This window comes from Taudactylus pleione, unplaced genomic scaffold (assembly GCF_031769625.1).
Source record: "Taudactylus pleione unplaced genomic scaffold, aTauple2 ptg000309l, whole genome shotgun sequence".
Lineage (NCBI taxonomy): Eukaryota > Metazoa > Chordata > Amphibia > Anura > Myobatrachidae > Taudactylus > Taudactylus pleione.
In genome coordinates, this window is record NW_028284710.1 from 9,303,939 (window position 1) to 9,327,192 (window position 23,254).

A 23,254-nucleotide genomic window follows, 5' to 3' on the forward strand; every position below is an offset into this window, starting at 1 on the left:
CTAAAGGGCACTCCAAACAAAATAAAAAAAAAAATTCTGTGTTTGTGAATTGTGTGCACTGTGGCTGCACGTGCATCAACAAAGGAGCAGCGCCAAGCGTGCGCCTGTGTCCCATAAGTAAAGGGCCGGCTGGCTCATTTCTTAAAGGGTGGTGTAACCCACAATGTGCACTAGTCGCCAACAAAAATAAAAAATTATTTTCTGTGTTTGTGTGCGCCTTAGCCGCACGTATATATATCAATATAACATAAATGGAGGACCAAACTTTCTCCGATAAAAATAAAATAGGGAAAGATCAAAAACCACTTCCTCCTAGTGCTGAAGCTGCTGCCACTAGTCATGACAGACGATAACATGCCATCAACGTAGTCTGCCAAGGCCGATGCCCAATGTCATAGTAGAGGGCACATCCAATCCCAAATGATAAAGTTCAGGAAAATGACCTTAAAAAAAAACATTTAAATCATCTGAAGAGAAACGTAAACTTGCCAATATGCCATTTACGACACGGAGTGGCAAGGAACGGCTAAGGTCTTTCCCTATGTTCATGACTAGTGCTTCAGTTTCACATGACGATGGAAGCCCTCCTCCCGCTAAAAAAATCAAACAAGTTAAGCTGGCAAAAGCACAGCGAAGAACTGTGCGTTCTAAGAAGATATCACAAATCCCCAAAGAGAGTCCAAGTGTGGTGGCGGTTGCGATGCCTGACCTTCCCAGCACTGGACGGGAAGAGGTGGCTCTTTCCACCATTTGCACGCCCCCTGCAAGTGCTGAAAAGAGCAGCCACAGTCCACTTGCTGAAATGCAAATTGAAGATGTCACTGTTGAAGTACAACAGGATGATGATACTGGTGTAGCTGGCGCTGAGGAGGAAGTTGGCGAGGAGGATTCTGATGGTGATGTGGTTTGTTTAAATCAGGCTCCGGGGGAGACAGTTGTTGTCCGTGGGATGAAAAAGCCCATCACGGTAATGCCTGGGCAGAAGACCAAACATTCCACCTCTTTGGTCTGGCAATATTTCTATCCAAATCCGGACAACAACTGTCTTGCCATATGTACCATATGTAAAGGTGAAATAAGTAGGGGTAGGGACGTTAACCACCTAGGAACATCCTCCCTTATACGGCACCTGCAGCGCGTTCATAAAAAGTTACTGTCAAGTTCAGAAACTTTGGCTAAGACCATAAGCAGTCCAGGGACACCTAAATCCCTTTTTCCTGTTTTATCCAAGGAATCGGTGGATGAGGAGGATGAGGACGACATCTTGCCTCCGTAGAGCCAGTTTGTGCAGGGACACATTAATTGCCAGCTTGTTTTGTGGGGGCCCAAACGAACCAATCATTTCAGCCACAGTCATGTGGCAGACCCTGGCGCTGAAATGATTGGTTTGTTAAAGTGTGCATGTCCTATTTATACAACCATAAGGGTGGGTGGGAGGGCCCAAGGACAATTCCATCTTGCACCTCTTTTTTTTCTTTGCAGTATGTACTGTTTGGGGCCTAGTTTTTCAAACTGCCATCCTGTCTGCCACTGCAGTGTCACTCCTAGATGGGCCACGTGTTTGTGCCGCCACCTCGTGTCGCTTAGCATAGTCATGCAGCTACCTCGGTGCAACCTTTTGGCCATTAAAACAATATTGTGAGGTGTTCAGAATAGACTGGAAATGAGTGGAAATGAAGGTTATTGAGGTTAATAATTGAATACGAGCATAAAAACCCACAAATTCTGGGATTTTAGCTGTTTTTATGCTTTTTTAAAAAAAAATACAGATCCAAAACACAAAACCCAGAACCCAAAACACGGAAGGGTGGTTTTGGCAAAACCAATCCAGATCCAAAACACGAAGATATATATATTGTATATACAGTGGGGCAAAAAAGTATTTGGACAGCCACCGATTGTGCAAGTTGTTGCATCATAGGTACACTTCAGCTGTGAGAGACAGAATTTGAACAACCAATTCCGGAAATCACATTGTATGATTTTTAATTTGTATATTCTTGCTGAAAATAAATATTTGGACAATCCAAAAGTTTAACTCAATACTTTGTAAAGTAACCTCGGTTGGCAATTACAGAGCTCAAACTTTCCTGTAGTTTTGGACCAGGTTTGCACACACTGCAGCAGGTATTTTGGCCCACTCTTCAATGCAGATCTTCTCTAGATTAGTAAAGTATGGATTTTCTCCACTGAAAACCGTGTTGGGGCTGTCGCCGGGCAACACAGATTTTCAACTTCCTCCACAGATTTTGTATTGGGTTGAGGTCTGGAGACTGGCTAGGCCAATCCAGGACCTTGAAAATGCTTCTTACGGAGCCACTCCTTAGTTGCCCGGGCAGTTTGATTGGGGTCATTGTCATGCTGGAAGACCCAGCCACGTTGCATCTTCAGTGCTCTTACTGAGGGAAGGAGGTTTTTCCCCAAAATGTCACAATACATGTCCCTATTCATCCTCTCCGTAATACGGATCAGTCCTGTCCCCTTTGCAGAAAAGCATCCCCAAAGCATGTTTCCACCCCCACGCTTCACAATGGGTATGGTGTTTTTGGGATGCCACTCATCATTCTTCTCCCTCCAAACATGGCATGTGGAGTTTATACCAAAAAGTTCTATTTTGGACTCATCTGACCACATGACATTCTCCCAATCCTCCTCTGGATCATCCAGATGGTCACGGGCAAACTTTAGACGGGCCTGGACATGTGCTGGCTTAAGCAGGGGGGCCTTTCGGGCGCTGCAGGATTTGAATCCATGACGACGTAGTGTGTTACGAATGGTAACCTTTGTGACTGTGGTCCCAGCTCTCTTGAGGTCATTGAACAGGTCCCCCCGTGTAGTTCTGGGATGATCCCTCACCGTTCTCAAGATCATTGATACCCCACAAGGTGAGATCTTGCATGGAGCCCCTGGTCGAGGGAGATTGTCAGTGATCTTGTATTTCTTACATTTTTTAATAATTGCGCCAACAGTTGATCTCTTCTTACCAAGCTGCTTGCCTATAGTCGAGTAGCTTATCCCAGCCTTGTGCAGGTTTACAATTTTGTCCCTGGTGTCCTTAGTCTGGTCTTGGCCATGGTGAAGAGGTTGCAGTCTGACTGTTTGAGGGTGTGGACAGGTGTCTTTTATACAGTTAACCAGTTCAAACAGGTGCCATTAATACAGGTAACGAGTGGAGGATAGATGAGCTTCCTAAAGAAGAAGTAACAGGTCTGTGAAAGCCAGAATTCTTGCTGGTTGGTAGGTGTCCAAATATTTATTTTCCACAAGAATATACAAAAAAATTGTTTAAAAATAATACAATGTGATTTCCGGAATTTTTTGTTCAAATTCTGTCTCTCACAGTTGAAGTGTACCTATGATGGAAATTACAGACCTCTCTCATCTTTTAAAGTGCAACAACTTGCACAATCGATGGCTGTCCAAATACTTTTTTGCCCCACTGTATACAATATTTATACGGGATATATATGTATCCCCGTATAACAAAGTGGCACTCTGTCTGCTTTCAGTGGAGAAAATCGATACTTTACTACATCAGTGTATCAATGTTTCGGGGTCCATCCCCCGTCTTCAGGACACGGTTATATATACAAAATTTCGATACTCCTTTACAAATACAGGAATAACAGGAATGGCGACACTCTGCATTTTATGCTAAATATTAATTTCTTTATTCCAACATTTCGGGACATGTCCTGAAACTTTGGAATAGAGAAATATAATATTTATTTGTCACCCATGTAATAAGTAGTTTTAGGAGATATATGGTATTGTAGAATGTCTCATATGTTTTCTTCTAAATAAAGAGAATACAAAAAGATACAATTTATCGAGCAGCTATAAAAAAAATATCCTAATGCTGGGTACACACCGACAGATACATTGGCCGATCAATTGATAGGCCAATGTATCTGTTGCCTGTCGGCCAGTGTGTACCTGCGATATGTTGGTGAACGTCGCTGTTCACTGACATATCGCATTGGCTGTGCTGCAGACATATCTGTCCATCGGCAATTGTGTAGGGGCGGTCTGCAGACTGTCCGTACACACACAGCGGCAGCCGCGAGGAGGGTGGCCGGACACGCCCGCCGGGTCCCGACCCCGGGAACCCGAGGGCACAAGCAGATGATGGCCGTTCAGTGTTTATGAACGGCCATCATTTGCAGATATGTCTCCAGATCACTCCATCTGCAGATGTATCTGTCAGGTGTGTACCCACCTTAAAGCTGCCCATCCACTAGCAGACCATAGAAACGACAGCACGATTACGACATTGTAATCGTGCAGTCGTATCTATGTCTGTGATAAGCCTACACTGAACGAGCAGTCGTTCAGTGCAGGCTCATCAATCATCTGGCAACATGCTGAACCTGACGTTATCGTCAGGTTGACCAGCATGTTGGAAAGATGATAGATGTCTAAACGACCAGCGGGCACGCGCATCGCTGGTCGTTTTAGACATTTTTGCAAACCATTTGCAAACGATTGAACGATCGTTATCGTTCAATCGCTCAACTTAATCGTCTAGTGGATGGGCAGCATAAGTGTACCAAAAGAATGAGTTTTGGAGGCACAGAAATCACTAAAATTTTAATCTTCAAACAGCTGCGTTTATTATATAGTAGTTCAGAGGCTTAAAATGCAAAGGGTGGAGATGTGCAGCGGGTCTAAAACACCCCAAATTTCCAAAATTCATCATTATTTTAGTTTAATAACAAAGTCCCAATTAATGAAACACAAAAGGGGCAGGGTCTGGTGCAACTCAAGTGATAAAATACCAATGTTCAGCAAAAGTTAGAAACTCTCTACTATTCTGAATAAAAACAGCTCTACAAGCCTCTATGTTTAGTGGAGATTTGAGCGATTTATAGGTCTTTGTCTTTTGGTACACTGGATATGTTTTATAGCTGCTCAATAAATTGGGGCATTTTTAATGAACTATGGATCACTTCCTTCTCATTTGTCTAGATTCGAATGAAGCCCCAGAGGATTCAGGTAAAAAAAAAAAGTCACAGATGGAATAAAATTTTTAGTGCAGAAGGAACAACAGTATAATACAATGTTGTATTGAATTAAGAAAAAACAGTTCTAATTATAAGCAGCAGCATAGTCAATTACTAGTGGTCAAATTATAGACCAAAGCTCCAGATACATCAGCAATGGACTGGGCCAATTCCCTGATCCCCAGATACTGGGATTGAGGCTTCGGTGAAATCCAATGGTTGGATTTCCCTGATGTGCTGAAATAAGATCATGATCAGCAAATCAGGGATTTTGTAACATGAAGAATTTCACAGATTCCTCGATGGATCGGCGATCATTAATGGCAGTTGATCTGTGATTTCAATGAGCGGATTAGCAGTTCTGGTCAGATCGGAGAAACAGCTGCCTGACGCCCTTTAGGCAGGGTTTCCCAAAATCAGTCATGAAGGCACCCTAACTGTCCAGGTTTAAAGGATATCCATGCATGTGCACATATAGTATAATCATACTGACTGAGGTACTAATTCATTCACCTGTGCTGAAACATGGATAGCATTAAAACCTGGACTGTTAGTCTAATGGTTCCCAAATTCAGTCCTCGAGGCACTCTAAGACTATGGTGAAGCGCAGTGTCAAATAAATAAATTACATATTACAATATCTTATAAAAATCATAATAGTCTCAGGTGCTCTTGCCACCAAATATTAAATACACTATAAAATCAATCTATAATCTTTAGTCAGCAAAGATTGCATGGTTTTAAATACATAAATATACATGCACACACATATACAGTACACAATGCAATGTATATATATGAACCAGTTTTAGTTTAATGGTCAAATGTCTGAGTTGTTTTAGTGCCACAGTCATATATAACCAACTACATTTTGGGATTCATCTATGTGGCTTCGAGTTACACTACTGACACCACCTTTGCACTTCTGTCCTAACCAATTTTAATGACTAGATTTCATGATTATTCTTATAAAATACCATAAGGTCCTGAAGAGGAGCATAAAGTTAAAAAATTTAAGAATTGGAAACATTTTGACTTCCAGATCAGGTTCAGTTAATGTAACATCATTTATTAATTTGTAGGAATTAATGGGTTTTACATTTTTAAAATTAAGGCATTGAACATGCAAAAAGAAAAAAAATGTGTAAATGTTACCTCTAATGGACTCACCATGAGAGACCATTCTTTAACTTTCAATAGAATCACCTGGCGGCCTTGAGGCATCCATGCAACCAGTACGGTTACTGCTCTAATGGTTAGCCAACAAACATAGAGGCCACAGGCAGCTGTGTATAATTCATGTATTTTTGCAGTCCCAGTCCAAAATGACATTAACCAGCGTCCCGCAAACACTAAACACAGCAAAAAAAATGTATGTTGGCATCTTTTAGAGTATACAATAGTCATATAAAACATTTATTGGTATACATTGAAGAAGTTATGTTAAATATTTTGTTCCAAACCTTCTCAGAATACTATTTGTAATATTACTCAGGTGAAACCAAATAATTTAACTACATTAGCATAGTTAATATTCAATGTTACAAATGGAACAAAGAGAATAAGAGAGCACTGGACAAAAGGTATAATATTTACATTTAAAATCGCTTATAACACATACATTTAAAACAAATTACGTAATATATAAAATAGACAATAAGAAAATTAATGATACTAAAACCAGGATCAACCAAATTAGTACATGCTAAAAAGTTCAGTTTAATTCCGAGCACTTCAGAGGTTAGAAAATGGTCAGTTTGCTAGTGCAGATCGATTGGCATAGATTAAAAGTGGCAGCAATGTTACAATTACATATATGTTTTCAAAGGTCTGTGCTCCGAGAATTCTAAAGGAACAACTCTGGTTTGTTTTAAATTTAGACTTGAAGAGCTTTAGAACACAACAAACATAGTTTGTGAAAATTATGATGCTTGAAGAAGGTAAGCCCTGCATCCTAGCACAAAGCAAAAAAATATTACCTGTCTGCTTAAGCTAGAGACAGGAAAAGACAAAGTGGAAGAGGAGCTCCATTATATAGCAGTCAGGGAAGCATAACCATTCCACCAAGATGGTAAGGCCATGCTCTCTCAGTGACAGCTTCTATTGAGAGCATCTAAAGGGGCCACACCTAACCCAGTACCGGGGCCAGGCACATCTCTTCACTGCCCTAAGTATCACAGACTCCTGTGTTTCAACTGATGTTTGCAGAGTTTACTAAATGATCATTTAGTACAATATTTTTCCCATATGTGCATTTGTCCCAACAGGTTCCATAGATTGGGTACTGCAGACTGCTAGCTTTTAGGAGTGCCTAGTACCCCTGGTTAACATCTGAGCTACTTTGTCCAAACCAAATGTATAATTATAAAGTACTTATCTTTTGGTTGTGTAAGTTCATTGAATAACCGGTTATATGTATTATGAAGATAGATTAAATTAATTTGCTTCTCATATAGAGCTATGGCTATATTGCAGTGTCCTACGTCTGTTCAGGGCTGTTATACAGTATAACCTGAAATTAGCACAGCAATGCTATGTCCTGTATTGATTTCTGATTGTTACAGTACGAACAAACACTACTATCTTACAGATAGATTGCTATTTGCCCTAAATATTAACCTCCCTGTACAATTTAACTTCAGGATTCATGTTGTGCCCCATTCTTTCAAAGCAATTTTTGTTGACATCTGCTTTGTGCAGGCACCACAGGAAGTAAAGAGAAATGGGGGGGGGGGGGGGAGGGGGGGAGATAGATGACAGGAAGAGAGAGAAATGGGAGGGGGAGAGAGAGAAATGGGAGGAAGTTAGGCAGTGTGTGAAATGGGGGGGGGGGGAGATAGATGGCAGAGAGGGGGAGATTGCAGGAGAGAGAGAGAGAGAGAGAGAGAGAGAGAGAGAGAGAGACAGAGAGAGAGAAGGCAGAGAAAGTGGGGCAGATGGGACAAAGGGGAGCAAAAAAAGCCCTAAACTCTGGGAACAATAACTAGTGACCTAACGAATGAGAGGTCCAAACCACTAATTTTTAACATATAAAATGTCTTTAATATGTAAATTTAAATGCCATTATAAAGCCTACTAGGCTAGCAATTAATAATGTTATGCACCTGAAAATTGTAAACCAAAAAGGTCTGAAAGACAAAATTTTTTTTTATTTTATTATACACACTTTACCTGGCAACGTAAGGCATACGAGACTTGCAATTAATAATGTGATACACATGAAAATTATTAACATAAAGATCTGAAAGACAAAATTTTTTAAACATTAAACATACTGTGTAATACAAATGTTATAATGAAATATTAGAAATAGTTTAAGAATCACTTTCAGTAAATTGTGTTCAATAATGAGGTTTACATGTAAAGTTTATTATTCTATATACAGTACTAAATCCCAAAACAGTAGTTAAGACAATTCTAAACACTTCAAACATCTATACAAAGCATCCTCAGTCACAACAAGATACATGGACTGACAGCACCACCAGTTTAAATAGCCATGAACATGCTCTCTCTCACTTTTATGAGAGAATTAGGCTACAGACACCCCATTGGCATATTGTTCTAACAAGTCGCCAGGTGGCAGTTGTAAAGCACTGTTGCAGGGTTATGTGGAATATGGACTGAGTTTATAGGGGTCACACCAGTCAAGATTTAGTTTCAAGAACAGCAGAACAGGGATTGATAATCTGCAGGCACGACTGCACCCTTAGAACAATACAAATTCCATTTATAAAATAGCAGTTTACTCCCACAGACTGGAGGCAGAATCGACAGGAAGTCTGTAAAACAATAAGGAAGATAGGCGAAAACTCCAATCAAAAGAAAGTAAATACAAATAATGACCGATTGAATCAGTTTTGGCTACTGCAAGCAAGGCAGACAACAAAGAAAGAAGGGATTTAGGCCCTGATTCAGACCCACTTGCGAGCGGCTGTCCGCTCGCAAGTGGGTCAATGGTCTGCACTGCGCATGCGCAAGACGCGACGAGCGAAGGACTTTCCTTCGCTCGTAGTGTCTGATCAAAGGGGGCGTGCTGTCGATGTTGATTGACAGCACGCCCCCTTTGGTGGGCGTGCCGGGGGCGTGCATGCCAGACGGAGGCGTTCCCAAGGGAACGCCTACCGTCAGAAGCCGGCCCCACTGACATCACTAGTGATGTCAGTGGGAGTGATTTTGGCTCTGATAGAGCCAAAATCACTCCTGGCCTTGCGGTTGAGAAACTCAACCGCAGGCTTCTGCTCGCAGTGGCGATGGTCGCGATGGTCAAGACCATCGCGACCATCATCCTGCACGCTCGTATATGCTGTGGGTGGTGACCCACAGCTATACGAGCGTCCAGGAGGACGCTCCATATTTATGTAGGTGGGCCCTGATTCAGAGCGAGCGCTCTGGTCAAAGCGTCCGGCTCTGAATCAGGGCCTTAGTGCCTTTTGATTCAGACTGGTGTAGGATGCGGTTTACAGTTGCTGGCAGAAATATCCAAAACCCTCCTTCATCCAAGTCTCCTACAAGGATGACCAGCATGCTCAATAATAATTGGGCAAAGCAGCAGAGAGCAAGCTCCATATTGGTAGGGTAACCCATTAAAGGCTTCCAGGTATGCCAGTTTGGCACCAAAGGCCACCTTTTTCAATGCACACCAGTCAGCTGTGCAGCAAAACGCTAATCACTGGCCTAGTACTCTGGTAGTAGGCAAATATTTATGCTGGGTCACCTTGGTTTGCCCCTCACTCCTCCCTGACTCCAGGGTGGAGAAGAGGGGTTGTAAAAGTGTTCACCTACCATGCAGTGTAATGATAAAGGGGGTGAAAAAGTCCATTATTTTAAGAAAAATAAGTAAAAGGTTTATGGGTCCATTTACTAAGCAGTGTTAGGAGAAGTGAAAAGTGAAGGGTGAAAAGTGATAAGGTGCCAGCCAATCAGGTCCCGTCATTTTTCAACCACAGCCTGTGAGATGGCAGTTAGGAGCTGATTGGCTGGCACCTTCTCACTTTTCACTTCTCCTAACACTGCTTAGTAAATAGACACCTATGTCACTTCCTCTAATGTAATGTTTAGAACACGTGCAGCTGCTCCACAGTCTAGAGGGATAAGTGTAAATATCCACTAGGTTAAAGCTGTGATAATTTACAGCTGAGTTTTGGTGTTTAAATGGTCACCTTTTTGTAATAAATGTGTATGGTTACACAATGCACAATAAGAGCTTCTTAGACTAATCTGCATAAACACAAAAATGTTGACAAAAGAGGGAAGGATAACGGAACAATTCAGAGTATAATATAATGGATAAATAGATCTCAAAACGGAAAATTTTCAGATATCAAAATATGAAGTAAATAATATATTATTCAGCGGTAATCCAATATCCTACTGCAGCTACTCAGGAATACACTTCTAGTAGTATATGCCAAAATATATATGTACTATATATTATACTAATATGTACCAATAGTACCAAGTTAAAATAGCACTATCAGTTGGAAAACTTCATGCCCTTTTGAAACATGCCCTGTCCACAGTTATCAGAGATCTGCATTTCCCTGCCATCTGAAATTGGTTGCTGTCGTACCCACACAATTAAAAAAAAAAATTAAGAGTTATGGTAAGAACCCTTGTTAACCATTTCCTCGAAGTCAATAGGGTCCACAGGGATTACCATGAGGTGTAGTTGATTGGAGTGAGTCTGGGACAGTTAAAGCTTTAGCTCCCAGGACGCACTGGCCCTCCTCCACATATACCCCACCCGCAGCCAGCCAGTTTTGTAAGCAAGCCCAAGGGAGGAGTAGGAGAGAGGAGAAGGCAGAACAATCTACACAAGAAACACTCACAAAAGATGACAGAATCAGTGGCCGAGAGAAAAATACCCAATGAAGCCATGTGCATCAGGGTGGGCGCCCTGTGGACCCTATGGACTTCGAAGAAATAGAGTTAACAAGGGTTCTTAGATAGCACCTGATTGGCTGCACGCTTCCTTCCAGCTGGCTCTGCTTCCATCGCTCCCGTGAGCACAGAGACGGACACGCTGCCGTATTATAGCTAACTGGGACATACACATTGGAGTTGTCACGTGGACCTCCACTTTTGGCTCCCCTTTGCCGCTTGGACCCTTAGCGGCCAACAGACAGCAGACACGCTGTTGCTCATCAGCTATACATTGGAGCGGTTACCCGGACCTCCGTCCCTGGCTTCCCCCCCTCTTGCCGCTTGGACTTACAGTGGCCAATTGGCAGTGGTTTATTCTCCCTGGACGGCTGACAGTTAACATCATTTCAGCTTTGAGAAGCAGCAGACGCCACCTAGTCACTTTGCCGGGACGCCGGCTATCAGTTCAAAGGTGGTAAGATTCTACTGTCAATTGACACCTACATAAGGCTCACACTGCCGTTATTGTCCTGAGCTAATATACTTTTCCAGCTGGAATGACAATATGCATGTAAGCCTCTTGTCTACTAACAGCCTGATTCACTAACGCTTTTCAGCTCAAATGTGGAATGCATGAGATGCTTTGCAACTAATTTTATGTTTATAAAAGCTGTTTGGTGCATGCTGCCCTTTGCTAAAGTATATGTTGATTCCCTCTTTGGAGGATTTCAGGTGGTTCATTTAATCTGGGATTCATGGATTTATACTGATATTTATGCTTATAATTGATAGTTTTTTTATTATATTATGCTATGTTATTGTCATTGATTATTAAAACATTTACCTCTGTCCAGCGCTCTCCATTATTTTCTTTTTGTATATCTTACCATAACTCTTAATTTCTTCTTCAGGGTCCATAAGGGGTCCACAGGATTACCATGGGAACATCCTAAAGCAGATTCCCCTAAGGGTGGGGACGCTCCTGAGCAGAAAGGAGAATCCTGCGCCCAAAGGAAGCATCCCGAGAGACTCAAAGACATAGAACCTAAGGAAGTTGTAGACGGAAGCCCAGGGGCCACCTTGCACAATTGCCTAGCAGAAACGCCACGGCAAACCGCAAATAAAGGTCCGACAAACCGGAACCACACAGAAACCCCTAAAACCGTAGAGTCATAACGTCTGGGTGAGCACCCTTGAAATTAAGAGTGCTAACCTTTGTGACAGATGTGGGCTGAGGAAGGCTTCCTCGCCCCGAGCATCGCCCTGACCACAGAGCTAGAGACATTTTTGGCTCTTAAGAAGGAAAACTCAAGAGCCTCACAGTCAAAGACAGACGAGGGAGTCAGAGTGCAGACAAGGACCCAGTGCTAACAGAATAGAGGAAGTGGAAAAGGAGTGTCTATGGAGAGAGTGGCACATGGGCTGTGGTTGTGATGTGAGGCCATGAGGTCTACGTCTGGTAGGCCCCATTTGTTCACCAGGAGTTGAAAGACATCCGGATGAAGAGCCCATTCCCCTGCGTGTACATCCTGATGGCTTAGGAAGTCCACTTCCCAGTTGAGGACTCCGGGGATGAATACTGCAGAGATTGCCGGGAGAGAACGTTCAGCCCACATAAGGATGTGTGATACTTCCAGCATGGCTGTCCGACTTCGCATGCCTCCCTGATGGTTGAGGTAGGCAACTGTGGTCGCATTGTCGGTCTGGATTTGGACCGGCCTGCCTTGGAGACTGTCGCGCCAAAGTGAGCGCTCTGTTCACAGCTGGAAGCTCCAGGATATTTATAAGCAGGTGACTTTCCTGAGTATTTCATCTTCCCTGAAAAGTATGATGACCTGTCACTGCTCCCCATCCGCGAAGGCTGGCATCCGTAGTGAGAAGTTCCCAATTTGGAATCCAGAAGGGGCGACCCTTGTCCAGACGGGACATCCATAGCCACCAGAGGAAAAGCCGAACCTCCGAAGAGAGGAGGATCATCTGGGACCGGATCAGATGATACTGTCCGTTCCACCAGGAGAGAATCAGATGTTGAAGGGGCCTGGAGTGGAACTGGATGTATTCCACCATATCGAAGGTGGATACCATGGACCCCAGGGCCTGCATTGAATGGATACTCTTCAATTGCAGAGCAATTTGTGCACACAGAATTGCAGTACCAAAATCTTGTCTGCTGGCAGAAAGATCCTTTGTATCTGAGAATCTAGGAGTGCACCCAGATGTACCATCCTCTGTTGGAAAGAGGGAGGATTTTTTCCAATTGATGATCCAGCCGTGTGCTTGCAGACAGGCAATGGTCAGTTGGAGATGGCATTGTAAAATAGCCTGTGACTGTGCCAAAATTAAGAGGTCGTCTAGATATGGCAGGATTCTGACTCCCTGATGCCTCAGCTAGGCAGTCATAACCGCGATTATCTTGGTAAAGACCTGAGGGGCCGTTGACAGACCAAATGACAGTACCTGAAATTGGTAATGCAGATACGCATCCTGAATGTCCAGGGTAACCATAAATTCCCCAGGCTCCATTGCCAGAACAATAGCCCGTAGAGTTTCCTTATGGAACTTGGGCACTCGGATAAACCTGTAGAGGGTTTTGAGATTCAGAATAGGCCGATGAGACCCATTCGGTTTCTGAATCAAAAAGAGAGTGGAATAGAAACCAAATCCTCAAAGAGCTGTAGGAACAGGTATTACCACACCTGAACTTAGCCTTGTCCTTGATGGGGTCTGATGGAAGACTTGTACAAAAAAATTGATGAGGAAGACGTCTCTGGAAAGTGAGAGCATATCCATGAGAGACCACCTCTGACCCAGGCGTCTGTGGTTGTCTGATGCCACGAGTCGGCGAACCGAAGAAGTCGGCCTCCCACTTTGGGAATGCCCGCCCCATCAGGCGGAGGGTTTGTCATCAGACGTAGGAGCTGGACATCTGGCCGCCCAAGATCTAGACTTGTTGATCTTGTCTGAAGCAGGCAGCCTTGGAAAGGACTGTCCTTGTGCCTTACATTGGGGACAAAAGGCCCAAATGGAATACCTATTAGGCTTAGGAGTAGCTGCTGACGGCAAAAAGGTAGATTTTGAGGCTGCCAGAGTAGCCACTATCTTGTCCAATTCTGCGCCAAACAGTACATTGCCAGAGAAAGGCAAGGATTTGAGGGCCTTCTTAGATTCAGAGCCTGCTGTCCAGGATCGTAGCCAAAGGACTCTGCGGGTGACTACCAAGGTCGCAGATGCTTTAGAAGCAAGGAGTCCAGTATCCAATGCAGCTTCTTCCAAATAAGAGGCCACCTCCCGGATATGGGAGATGAAGGAGAGTTGCTCCCTGGTACCGTCTGACGACATGCAGTCTTGCAGTGCATTCGTCCATTCTTCAATAGCCTTAGCACCCCAGGCTGCGGCTCTAGTCGGCCTAGTAATAGTGCCAGATAAAGAGACTTAAGACAAGTCTCTAGTTTTCTACCTGTAGCATCCTTAAGGTAGGATGCGGATGGTATAGGCAACGTAGAGCTCTTAACTAAACGTGCTACATGGGAATCCACCATACTGTAGGAGGGACTTCCCATTTAGTACACTCACCAGCTGGGAGAGGGTAAAAAGACGCTAGTCTTCTTGGAATATGGAACAGTTTGTTAGGAATATTCCATGCTTCCCCCATAAGCTCAGTGAGCTGTTCTGATTGAGGGAACAGCCTTAACCACTTTTTGTCTTTTAAACACCAGGGCTTTAAGCTTAGGAGCAGGTTCCTCATCCTCTATATTCAAGATTGATTTAACCGCCTTTACTAAAGAAGGAACATCCACTATCGAATGAGGGCCTCCTCACCTGAGGGAGACCCTGGAGGAGAACCCTGTGCATCATCTGCCTCCTCAGATGATGTGGAATATGATGGGAAAGGGGAATGGGGATATCTGAGCACTGGTATGAAACCTCTTATTTAGTAAAAGGTACTGTATGTGCAGAGATGATAGTGGTGGATATGCTACCGTGATAAAAAATTAACCCAATATTAGTTAAAAATTAGTACACAGGGGTGCTCTCATGAGAGTAAAATAGAGTACACAATAGGTTGCTCTATATAATTGTGTTGTATATTAAAATTGTTCCTAGACTTACATACATGATATATTGCACTATGAAGATGACAATCTTTTTTGAAGACCTTTGGAATTTGATATAACTTTACCCTATATATTTTCGCCAGGGGGTAGTATTGCATTATTTCAAAAGAAAGAAATTGATTATTTTTGCATACACCTTGATTCACTATATAATGTTTGCCAACTGTTCCCGATTGGATTTAATATGATTCTTATCATACGCAGAAATCTGTGGTTATTTAAAGTATACATCTGATGAGTCTGAACCATATACTGTATGTATTATTTCAAAAATTATGGGACCAAAAAAAAATCTTCTTAACGACATACCACTGATTTGTGCCATTATTTGTTTGTGTGTTGTTCTATTGTAATATATGTGAGTTCTTTCTTTTTATCTTTGATATATTTAATTAAAAGTTAAGTTTTAGTATATATCAAAATTTGCTGATTTCAGGTGTTGGATTAGTTTCCCACAAAGGAGAGTGTCCCTTTTTCCTTTATCCTCAGATGATGTGTCAAATTTGAAAGCTGGGCAGACTGAAATAATACAGGCCGCCTATGTGCTTTGGTGGCTAAACGGTCTGTCTGCCTGTAACATATCTTGCTGAAGGGCGGCAGATGTATGAGCCATATCCTGAGCTGGGTGGGCATAAGCATCCATCCAGGAAGGATGTATGGGGGGTACAAACCTAGCGGGCTCTAACTGTTGTGGATACCCCACAGTGGGAGGAAGCGTGGAGGCTGATAAGCGATCCACTAACTTCGTCATAACCTGTGCAAAGGAGGACACCCAAGGTGGCTCCTGCACCAGTACTGGTAAGGTAGGCTGGAGAGGAGGTACATGACAATTAGCACACTGACCATCTTGCACAAAATCCTGAGAGGACAAGCCTGATGAACAGGTTATGCATGTAACCAGCACAAGGGTCGATACCTCTTGTTTACCCTTGCCTTTGGATGACATAGTAATACCAGTAAGCAGCACACAATAAAGTGTATATCTAATAATGCCATGTGACAGCCTTTACAAATACAAGTAAATGTGAAGTACAAATGAACCCCTACACACCTGGTAGTGACGGGTTAAGAAAGAGCAGGGATAGATTAACTGACAATCAGAAAGTTAAAAGCAGTATATCACCACAGCAGAGTTAGCACAAGTCATATACTGCAAATGAATACAAATATAAATATACTTGCAATGGGCACTGAATCAACTACTCAACCAACACTAGGCTGGTAGGATTTGAGTACTGTATAACCTGGCTGGCTCCAGGGAAAGGTATACAGGGAGACAAGACCCAATCTCCTGAGACCTACAGCTTCAGAAAAGCCCTGATTAAAGGCACCTGAGCATCTCATTAGGAAGAAGAGTGTAGGAGGAGTAGCTCAGATGTCGGAAGACTCCTGAGAAACCACACTCTGAGCTGGAGGAGGAGCTGTCAGGGAAGAGCTTACTTCCCCACTGCTGTATTAACTCCCAGGTCTACTGGCTTAACAAAGGCCCCAGGCGCCAGATTTTACTGCCCTGGTGGTGTAGTGGGGGAGCGGACGCACCAGTTGCCCCACAACAGCGGCCTCCGGCTGGTCTCCACAGCTGGAGGTAAGGACATGGTGCTGGTGACCGTGTAGGAAGCATAAAAACTGCATAAATAAAACTGCATAAATAAGTCTAACAGCAGCTGCTGCCAATGACAACTCTGTCGGGCGCTTGAAAAAAATCTAGAGCCCCTGACAGCAATAGAGATCGAATAGATTAAGCTTTTGAAAGTGCCCTCTATACTCCAGTGTCCTCTATGAACTTTAGAGTAGATCATTTAAGCACTCTCAGGAATTATTTATTAGATAGAAAAACATCTGGATTAAAGAATATCTGTAAGCATACTAACAATCATACAGTAAATTGTACCTTTTAAAGAACCAATTAAATAACTGTAGTTAGTTGGAGGGTAGCTTCACTGACACATCCAGTAAACCAGCCTGCACACTGAGCTATGTGTACCCAGCGGATATGTCAGCCCGACATATCAGATCCTGGATACACATCAGAAAGATGAGCCATATCCTGAGCTGGGTGGGCATAAGCATCCATCCAGGAAGGATGTATGGGGGCACCAACCTAGCAGGCTCTAACTGTTGTGGATACCCCACAGTGGGAGGAAGCGTGGAGGCTGATAAGCGATCCACTAACTTCGTCATAACCTGTGCAAAGAAGGACACCCAAGGTGGCTCCTGCACCAGTACTGGTAAGGTAGGCTGGAGAGGAGGTACATGACAATTAGCACACTGACCATCTTGCACAAAATCCTGAGAGGACAAGCCTGATGAACAGGTTAAGCATGTAACCAGCACAACGGTCGAAACCTCTTGTTTACCCTTGCCTTTGGAAGACATAGTACTACCAGTAAGCAGCACACAATAAAGAGTATATCTAATAATGCCATGTGACAGCCTTTACAAATACAAGTAAATGTGAAGTACAAATGAACCCCTACACACCTGGTAGTGATGGGTTAAGAAAGAGCAGGGATAGATATAACTGACAATCAGAAAGTTAAAAGCAGTATATCACCACAGCAGAGTTAGCACAAGTCATATACAATGCAAATGAATACAACTATAAATATACTTGCAATGGGCACTGAATCAACTATTCAACCAACACTAGGCTGGTAGGATTTGAGTACTGTATAACCTGGCTGGCTCCAGGGAAAGGTATACAGGGAGACAAGACCCAATCTCCTGAGACCTACAGCTTCAGAAAAGCCCTGATTAAAGGCACCTGAGCATCTCATTAGGAAGAAGAGTGTAGGAGGAGTAGCTCAGATGTCGGAAGACTCCTGAGAAACCACACTCTGAGCTGGAGGAGGAGCTGTCAGGGAAGAGCTTACTTCCCCACTGCTGTATTAACTCCCAGGTCTACTGGCTTAACAAAGGCCCCAGGCGCCAGATTTTACTGCCCTGGTGGTGTAGTGGGGGAGCGGACGCACCAGTTGCCCCACAACAGCGGCCTCCGGCTGGTCTCCACAGCTGGAGGTAAGGACTGCATTCAGATGCGAATCCCCGCAAGTGGTAATCGCCTTACCAGACATCCCTGTTGCAGTTCAGGGTCTCCCAGGGAAGCGCTAGCTAAGCTCCGCTGGTGTCCGTAATCACCAGACCGCTCACCGATGTTGCGGCACCGGCGGGGGTAGTAGGAGCAGTCCCGCAGGTGCCCTTTTGGACGCTCAGCGCAACTTGCTCAGAAACCAAGTAAAAACTTTAAAACATAAAATAAAGATGTAATGAACAACGGAACGATCACTAGCTCCATCCTTCATTACACTGCATGGCGTTGCATGCAATATCATCAGGTTTGAAGTGTAGCACAATAAATCTGACTACGTCGCATGCGACCACGAGGGGCGTGCGTATCGTGCATACATAAAGCAAAAATATGCAGAATTTTGTTGTTACGATTTGGCCAAATCGGAATGACATCGCTCCAGTGTGTCCCCAGCAGATTCAGGGATGTACGCAAACCTGATAGTTTGTGTACATCTCAGATTGCTGGGGGCCTGCATGAACGCTCACAATTCCCCCTTAGCAGCAGCATGTTTGACATGCTGCAGCGTTTGGGTGTGGATACAAGGACCGTTCTCCAAAACGGAGGAATGTCGCCCTATTTTGGAGGTGTGCAGAACCAGAGTACACCTCTCGGATGCAGACTCCCTGGACCCGGCTGTCCAGATCCGACCTCCAGGTAGAGTAAGTCGCAGCCTGGCCAAACCAGCGTCGACGAAAGCTGCTCTTGGATCGCCGATGCATGCAGATGTCTGTAGGAACAGACACCTCCTGATGAATTAGCATTTTAGTCGAACGGTATTGCAAAGTCGCTTGACTGCGGATGTGCAATACCATCCATCTCTGATAATCAGCCCCTTATACTGCTGGTCTAACTGGCCTGAAGAAACCTCCACTAACGGTACTTTATTATATGGTATAGGAAAATAATTATTCTACTAACAGCACAGACGGTTGACTGGAAAATTGTGCTATAGTAACAATGTTGAATATTTGATTTCATCAGTTTTAACTCTTGGTGCTTAATTTGTTATTGACAAATATCTATACTTTGATGACATTGGAATCAAGGAGAAAGGGTTTTGCAATACTTGGAAACTTTGCTGTCACTTGGAGGTATGCTGCACAGGATTAATAATTATCTGTCTACTAGAATCAATTCTAAAAATCAGAACTTGGAATCACTAAGTTAGTTGGCTAATCGTCATCATTGATATTTCTATCTGACTTGGGGGTAAATTTTGCTGAAGATCGATTTTGGGGCGATTTTCTGATTTTCTGTGATATTCCATCGTTTTTACAAATCGGAGATTTACTAAAGGCAAAACCAATGGGAAATCACACGTCAAAACACAACTTTAGAGCGCAACAGACAGCATTATACCATTTGTAAAAAAATGGAATGCTTTACATTAGGGATGTGCAGGCTTGGATAGGTTCGAGTTTGCACGCCGAGTTCGGATTTTTCCCTCCAAAAAAATGGAACTCAGAAAGAGGTTAAACGTCATCTTGCATGGACAAACATCATCATTCCTGGACTTTTGTCCAGGAATGATGATGTTTGTCCATGCAAGATGACGTTTAGCCTCTTTCTGAGTTCCGTTTTTTTGGAGGGAAAAATCCGAACTCAGCGTGCAAACTCGAACCTATCCGAGCCTGCGCATCCCTACTTTACATAGACTACAATTGTAAATTATTTGATTTGGTTCTGGACCATCAACCCATGGCACCCCTGCGGAACACTGGAAAAACAAATAAAAAAGTACACAATTGTGTATATTGGCTCCATCCGGACCACTCCCCCAAACACTTGTCCTATCTCCTCACAGTGGCAGCTGGCTTCCACTGCAAGTACATTGAGGAGACAGGACAGATTTTCTGAAATTAGATAGAGAGGGAGGGAGAGATGCACTGCAAGCAGAAAAATTGCATAAACTATAGTAGATGAATATTTATGAGCAAATAAACTACTATAGTTTATGCATTTATCATTGGGATTAAATACACTTTATAAAATGAATAATTTTGAAATTTATTGCATAGCAACATGATCAGCTAACATTGATCAATCATAGATGTTCAGTCCCATTTAAGTTAGCCAGTTGTTTTGTGTTGTCACCATATATATTGTTTTATAGCAACTGTGGCTTGAGCCTGATTTAGCGTTGCTAAATGCCTACACTAACCTACCCCATTACAACTCCAATTCGGCATACAGTATATAATTCACCAACTTGTCACACATTTTAACATAAGTGGTGATTTTAAAATATATTAGCTTTTTTAGATGTACTTAAGTGAAGTGTGTTTGAATGGTGCATTACGTATCCTACATTTAAATATGTTCATCTTAATTTAGTATACATTCTATGTTACTTTCCATGTTTTCCGTTTACACCTTTCTTGCATAAAAGATGATGTCGCCATCATGGAGCACATGTACTGCACTTAATATTCTCAAACAGTTTTACAGAAAGCATGGCAATTATACTGGATGACATTCAAACAGAGGAAACTTATAATGCAGTGGTTGCTAAACTTAATGGTGGTGTGATATTTGCCTTCACAAATGCTACACAATTCAGAAGTTTTCATTAGAAAAGCAACTGTAAATGGAAAAGTATAGGGCCAGCTAACAGTGTTCTTTTACATCACAAGCTAATACTTCGGCTGAGGCATGACATTACTGCAGATATTTTGCTTAAATCTGAATTCAGGGCCTAATTCACAGATGTATGTTAATGCTGTCACTGCTGCATCTTTGTACACAGCAACTGTGCAAGAATATGCAAATGTGCAAGCGCTGGGATATGTATTGTGACATCTAGCTGCGGTGGGGATGGGATGGAGATGTGTAATGCCACAATTAAAGAAACTTAGTTGATAGAGGTATTTTAAATTAGGTAAAAATGGCACCGGTCACTGGGGGAGAGGTGTGTGCAAAAATGGGCACTTATAACACTGGGGGAGGGGGTGTTGCACAACTGGGGATCTACCACCACTAGGGGGGTAATACAAACAGAAAGCTAACTGGAGATGGTCTATTTCCAATAGGGGTGGGAGGTAATTTTACAATGGGGGCCTACGGACACAGAGGGTCAGAGGAAGTAGAGCTAGACATGGGGAAAAGCGCGAGGAAGCGTTAACATATGGTACTGAAATAATACTATGGAAAATGAGGTGTGCATAGCAAACTAGTGTTATTCAGCACAATGAGAAAGTGCCAGGAGGACCATCATTGTAGAGGTAAACAAAGATCCCAAACCCTGTAGAAGACTGGTCATGAAGAAGACTGGTGGGAACTGGTAATATACTCCATTGATGTCACATACCAGACTTTAATTTATCACAGCGGATATTGAAAGTGCTACAAGCATGCCTATGATGGGGTGATTTGTACTAGCAAACATGGGGTGGTGCCATATATATATGTACTAGCATATGGTGGCTGGAGGTTTACACAACTACCAGCCACCCTAGGCTAAGAGAGCCTTGGGAACCAAACAACCTAGGACCTGGGTATAAAGGTCTACAATATCATGCCTTGAAATTTGCACATAAGTACCCCTTATGCCACAGCATCTCCAGCACTAATCAGATATCAGTGAATAAATGGTATTTACTCTGATGGGGACTAAATGACATTTGACATACAATACATTTTAGAAGTATTTTCTCTTTTAGTGTTGTAGTATCAACTTTATTATTTTAAATAATGTATAAAGAAAGTGGCCCAAAGCTAAGAAGAGTCATTGAAAAGCTGTGAATATTTTGTTTATTCAGGAAAAATGGCACTGCCCCTTAAATTATACCACACATATTGCACTTTAAAATGAATTAAAGATTGAATGGACAAGGTGAACTCACAACAGAAGCAATGGCCCTGATACAGGCTTCATTTTCATTGATGGACCTAATCAGGCTGCACTAAGCACTGGTGAGTGAAGCCTCTAATCAAACGTGCCATATTTAGAAATAACCGTGTACTGAAGAATAACTTCTTTTGAAATGATTTGTTGAATGTTGTCTTTAGGAATAAACCAAGAGCTGACCACATTGAAAAGTTGAGATAAAAGTTACTACAAACTAATGTGGAATCCTAGATTACAAATAAAAAATCTTAGATAGTCTTTTCCATTTAAGCATGCACAACACATAATAAAGTTACCCTGAGAGGAAATTTGATGGGCCTGTGGTAAGGCTGAAACCCTACAGGGCCTCCTTGTTGAAGTATGGCTTGGTGGGCTGCATGCAGACCTTCCCCAACTACTGGAACAGCGTTGTTGTTTCTAGCATGTTGGTTATTGTTGGCAGCTTGTTGATTAGCATTGTTCTCATTCTCTTCTTGGTCTCCAAGAAGGTAAGAGTGTAGGTCACTAGATAAAGCAGAAATCATGTTTCACATATTAGCACATGATCTTGAAAGAACATATGTTTTAAATATAAAAAGTTTATGGGAGGTTCGCGCTCAAGGTTATGCTACACAGTGATAGCCTTTAGCTGGTTGGCACATGGAGGGTATCCCAACCTCCTTTTGTAGTTTCAAGAATATGGTAAAGTGTCAACGCTCGGAGGACTATCTATCAGTACTTTACAATCATATGAAATTATAACATAAAGATATTAGTTGTTATTCAAATGGGTGGGTTTGGAGGTTGTGTCTATAATAGTCTCAATGTTTTCCACCCAATGCAGACAGTGGGGTGGGTGTTCTTATATTAGCAACGTGCAGTCAGAAAAAGTCAATCAGCTAGTAGTGGGTCACTGGTCGGCAACATCTTGGGGCAGAAAATTTCATCTGTATAACACGTATCAATGGCGGTGATAATCTATAATAGTTGCGTGTTGCAGATATACTTCTCCCCTCTCCAGCTGGTCACTGTGCCAAAAAATGCTGCCACTCCGCCTCAGAATTCACACCAGAAAACAAAATAACATACAAACCAGGGTGTCAGGTATGATGGACAATATAGTGCAGAAACGGTGGGTAAGATATGCAGACTTACCCAGGGTCCGATGTATTCTTGCTGGTCCACCTGACGTCTTCCTCTGGCTCGAATGATGTATGTTGGTGTAGGCGGGGTGGGGGAGGGAGTGAGCAGAGGACTCTCTGGTCCAAAAAATATATAGATGACACTATGTGCTGGATAAATAAAAGGTTCCGTTTATTTGTCTGTCCACATGCCTGGCTCGGCTTCTGTGGTGTCAGATGATATAAAATGCTGA

General features: G+C 42.8%; 1 protein-coding gene across 3 annotated transcripts in view; it reads right to left on the minus strand.

The window, feature by feature from the left end:
• The window catches only part of MARCHF6 (membrane associated ring-CH-type finger 6), a 222,465-nt gene that overhangs the window by 19,560 nt on the left and 179,651 nt on the right, over positions 1-23,254 (minus strand). For 2 of the 3 annotated variants that reach the window (XM_088442345.1, XM_088442344.1), the window contains exons 19-21: positions 22,197-22,404; positions 8,175-8,244; positions 6,159-6,355 (exon numbers count right to left, since the gene is read on the minus strand). In XM_088442345.1, the coding sequence (XP_088298471.1) occupies positions 6,159-6,355; positions 8,175-8,244; positions 22,197-22,404 (475 nt within the window). The remainder of the gene's footprint in view (positions 1-6,158; positions 6,356-8,174; positions 8,245-22,196; positions 22,405-23,254) is intronic. The other variant, XM_088442346.1, reaches the window with a different exon arrangement.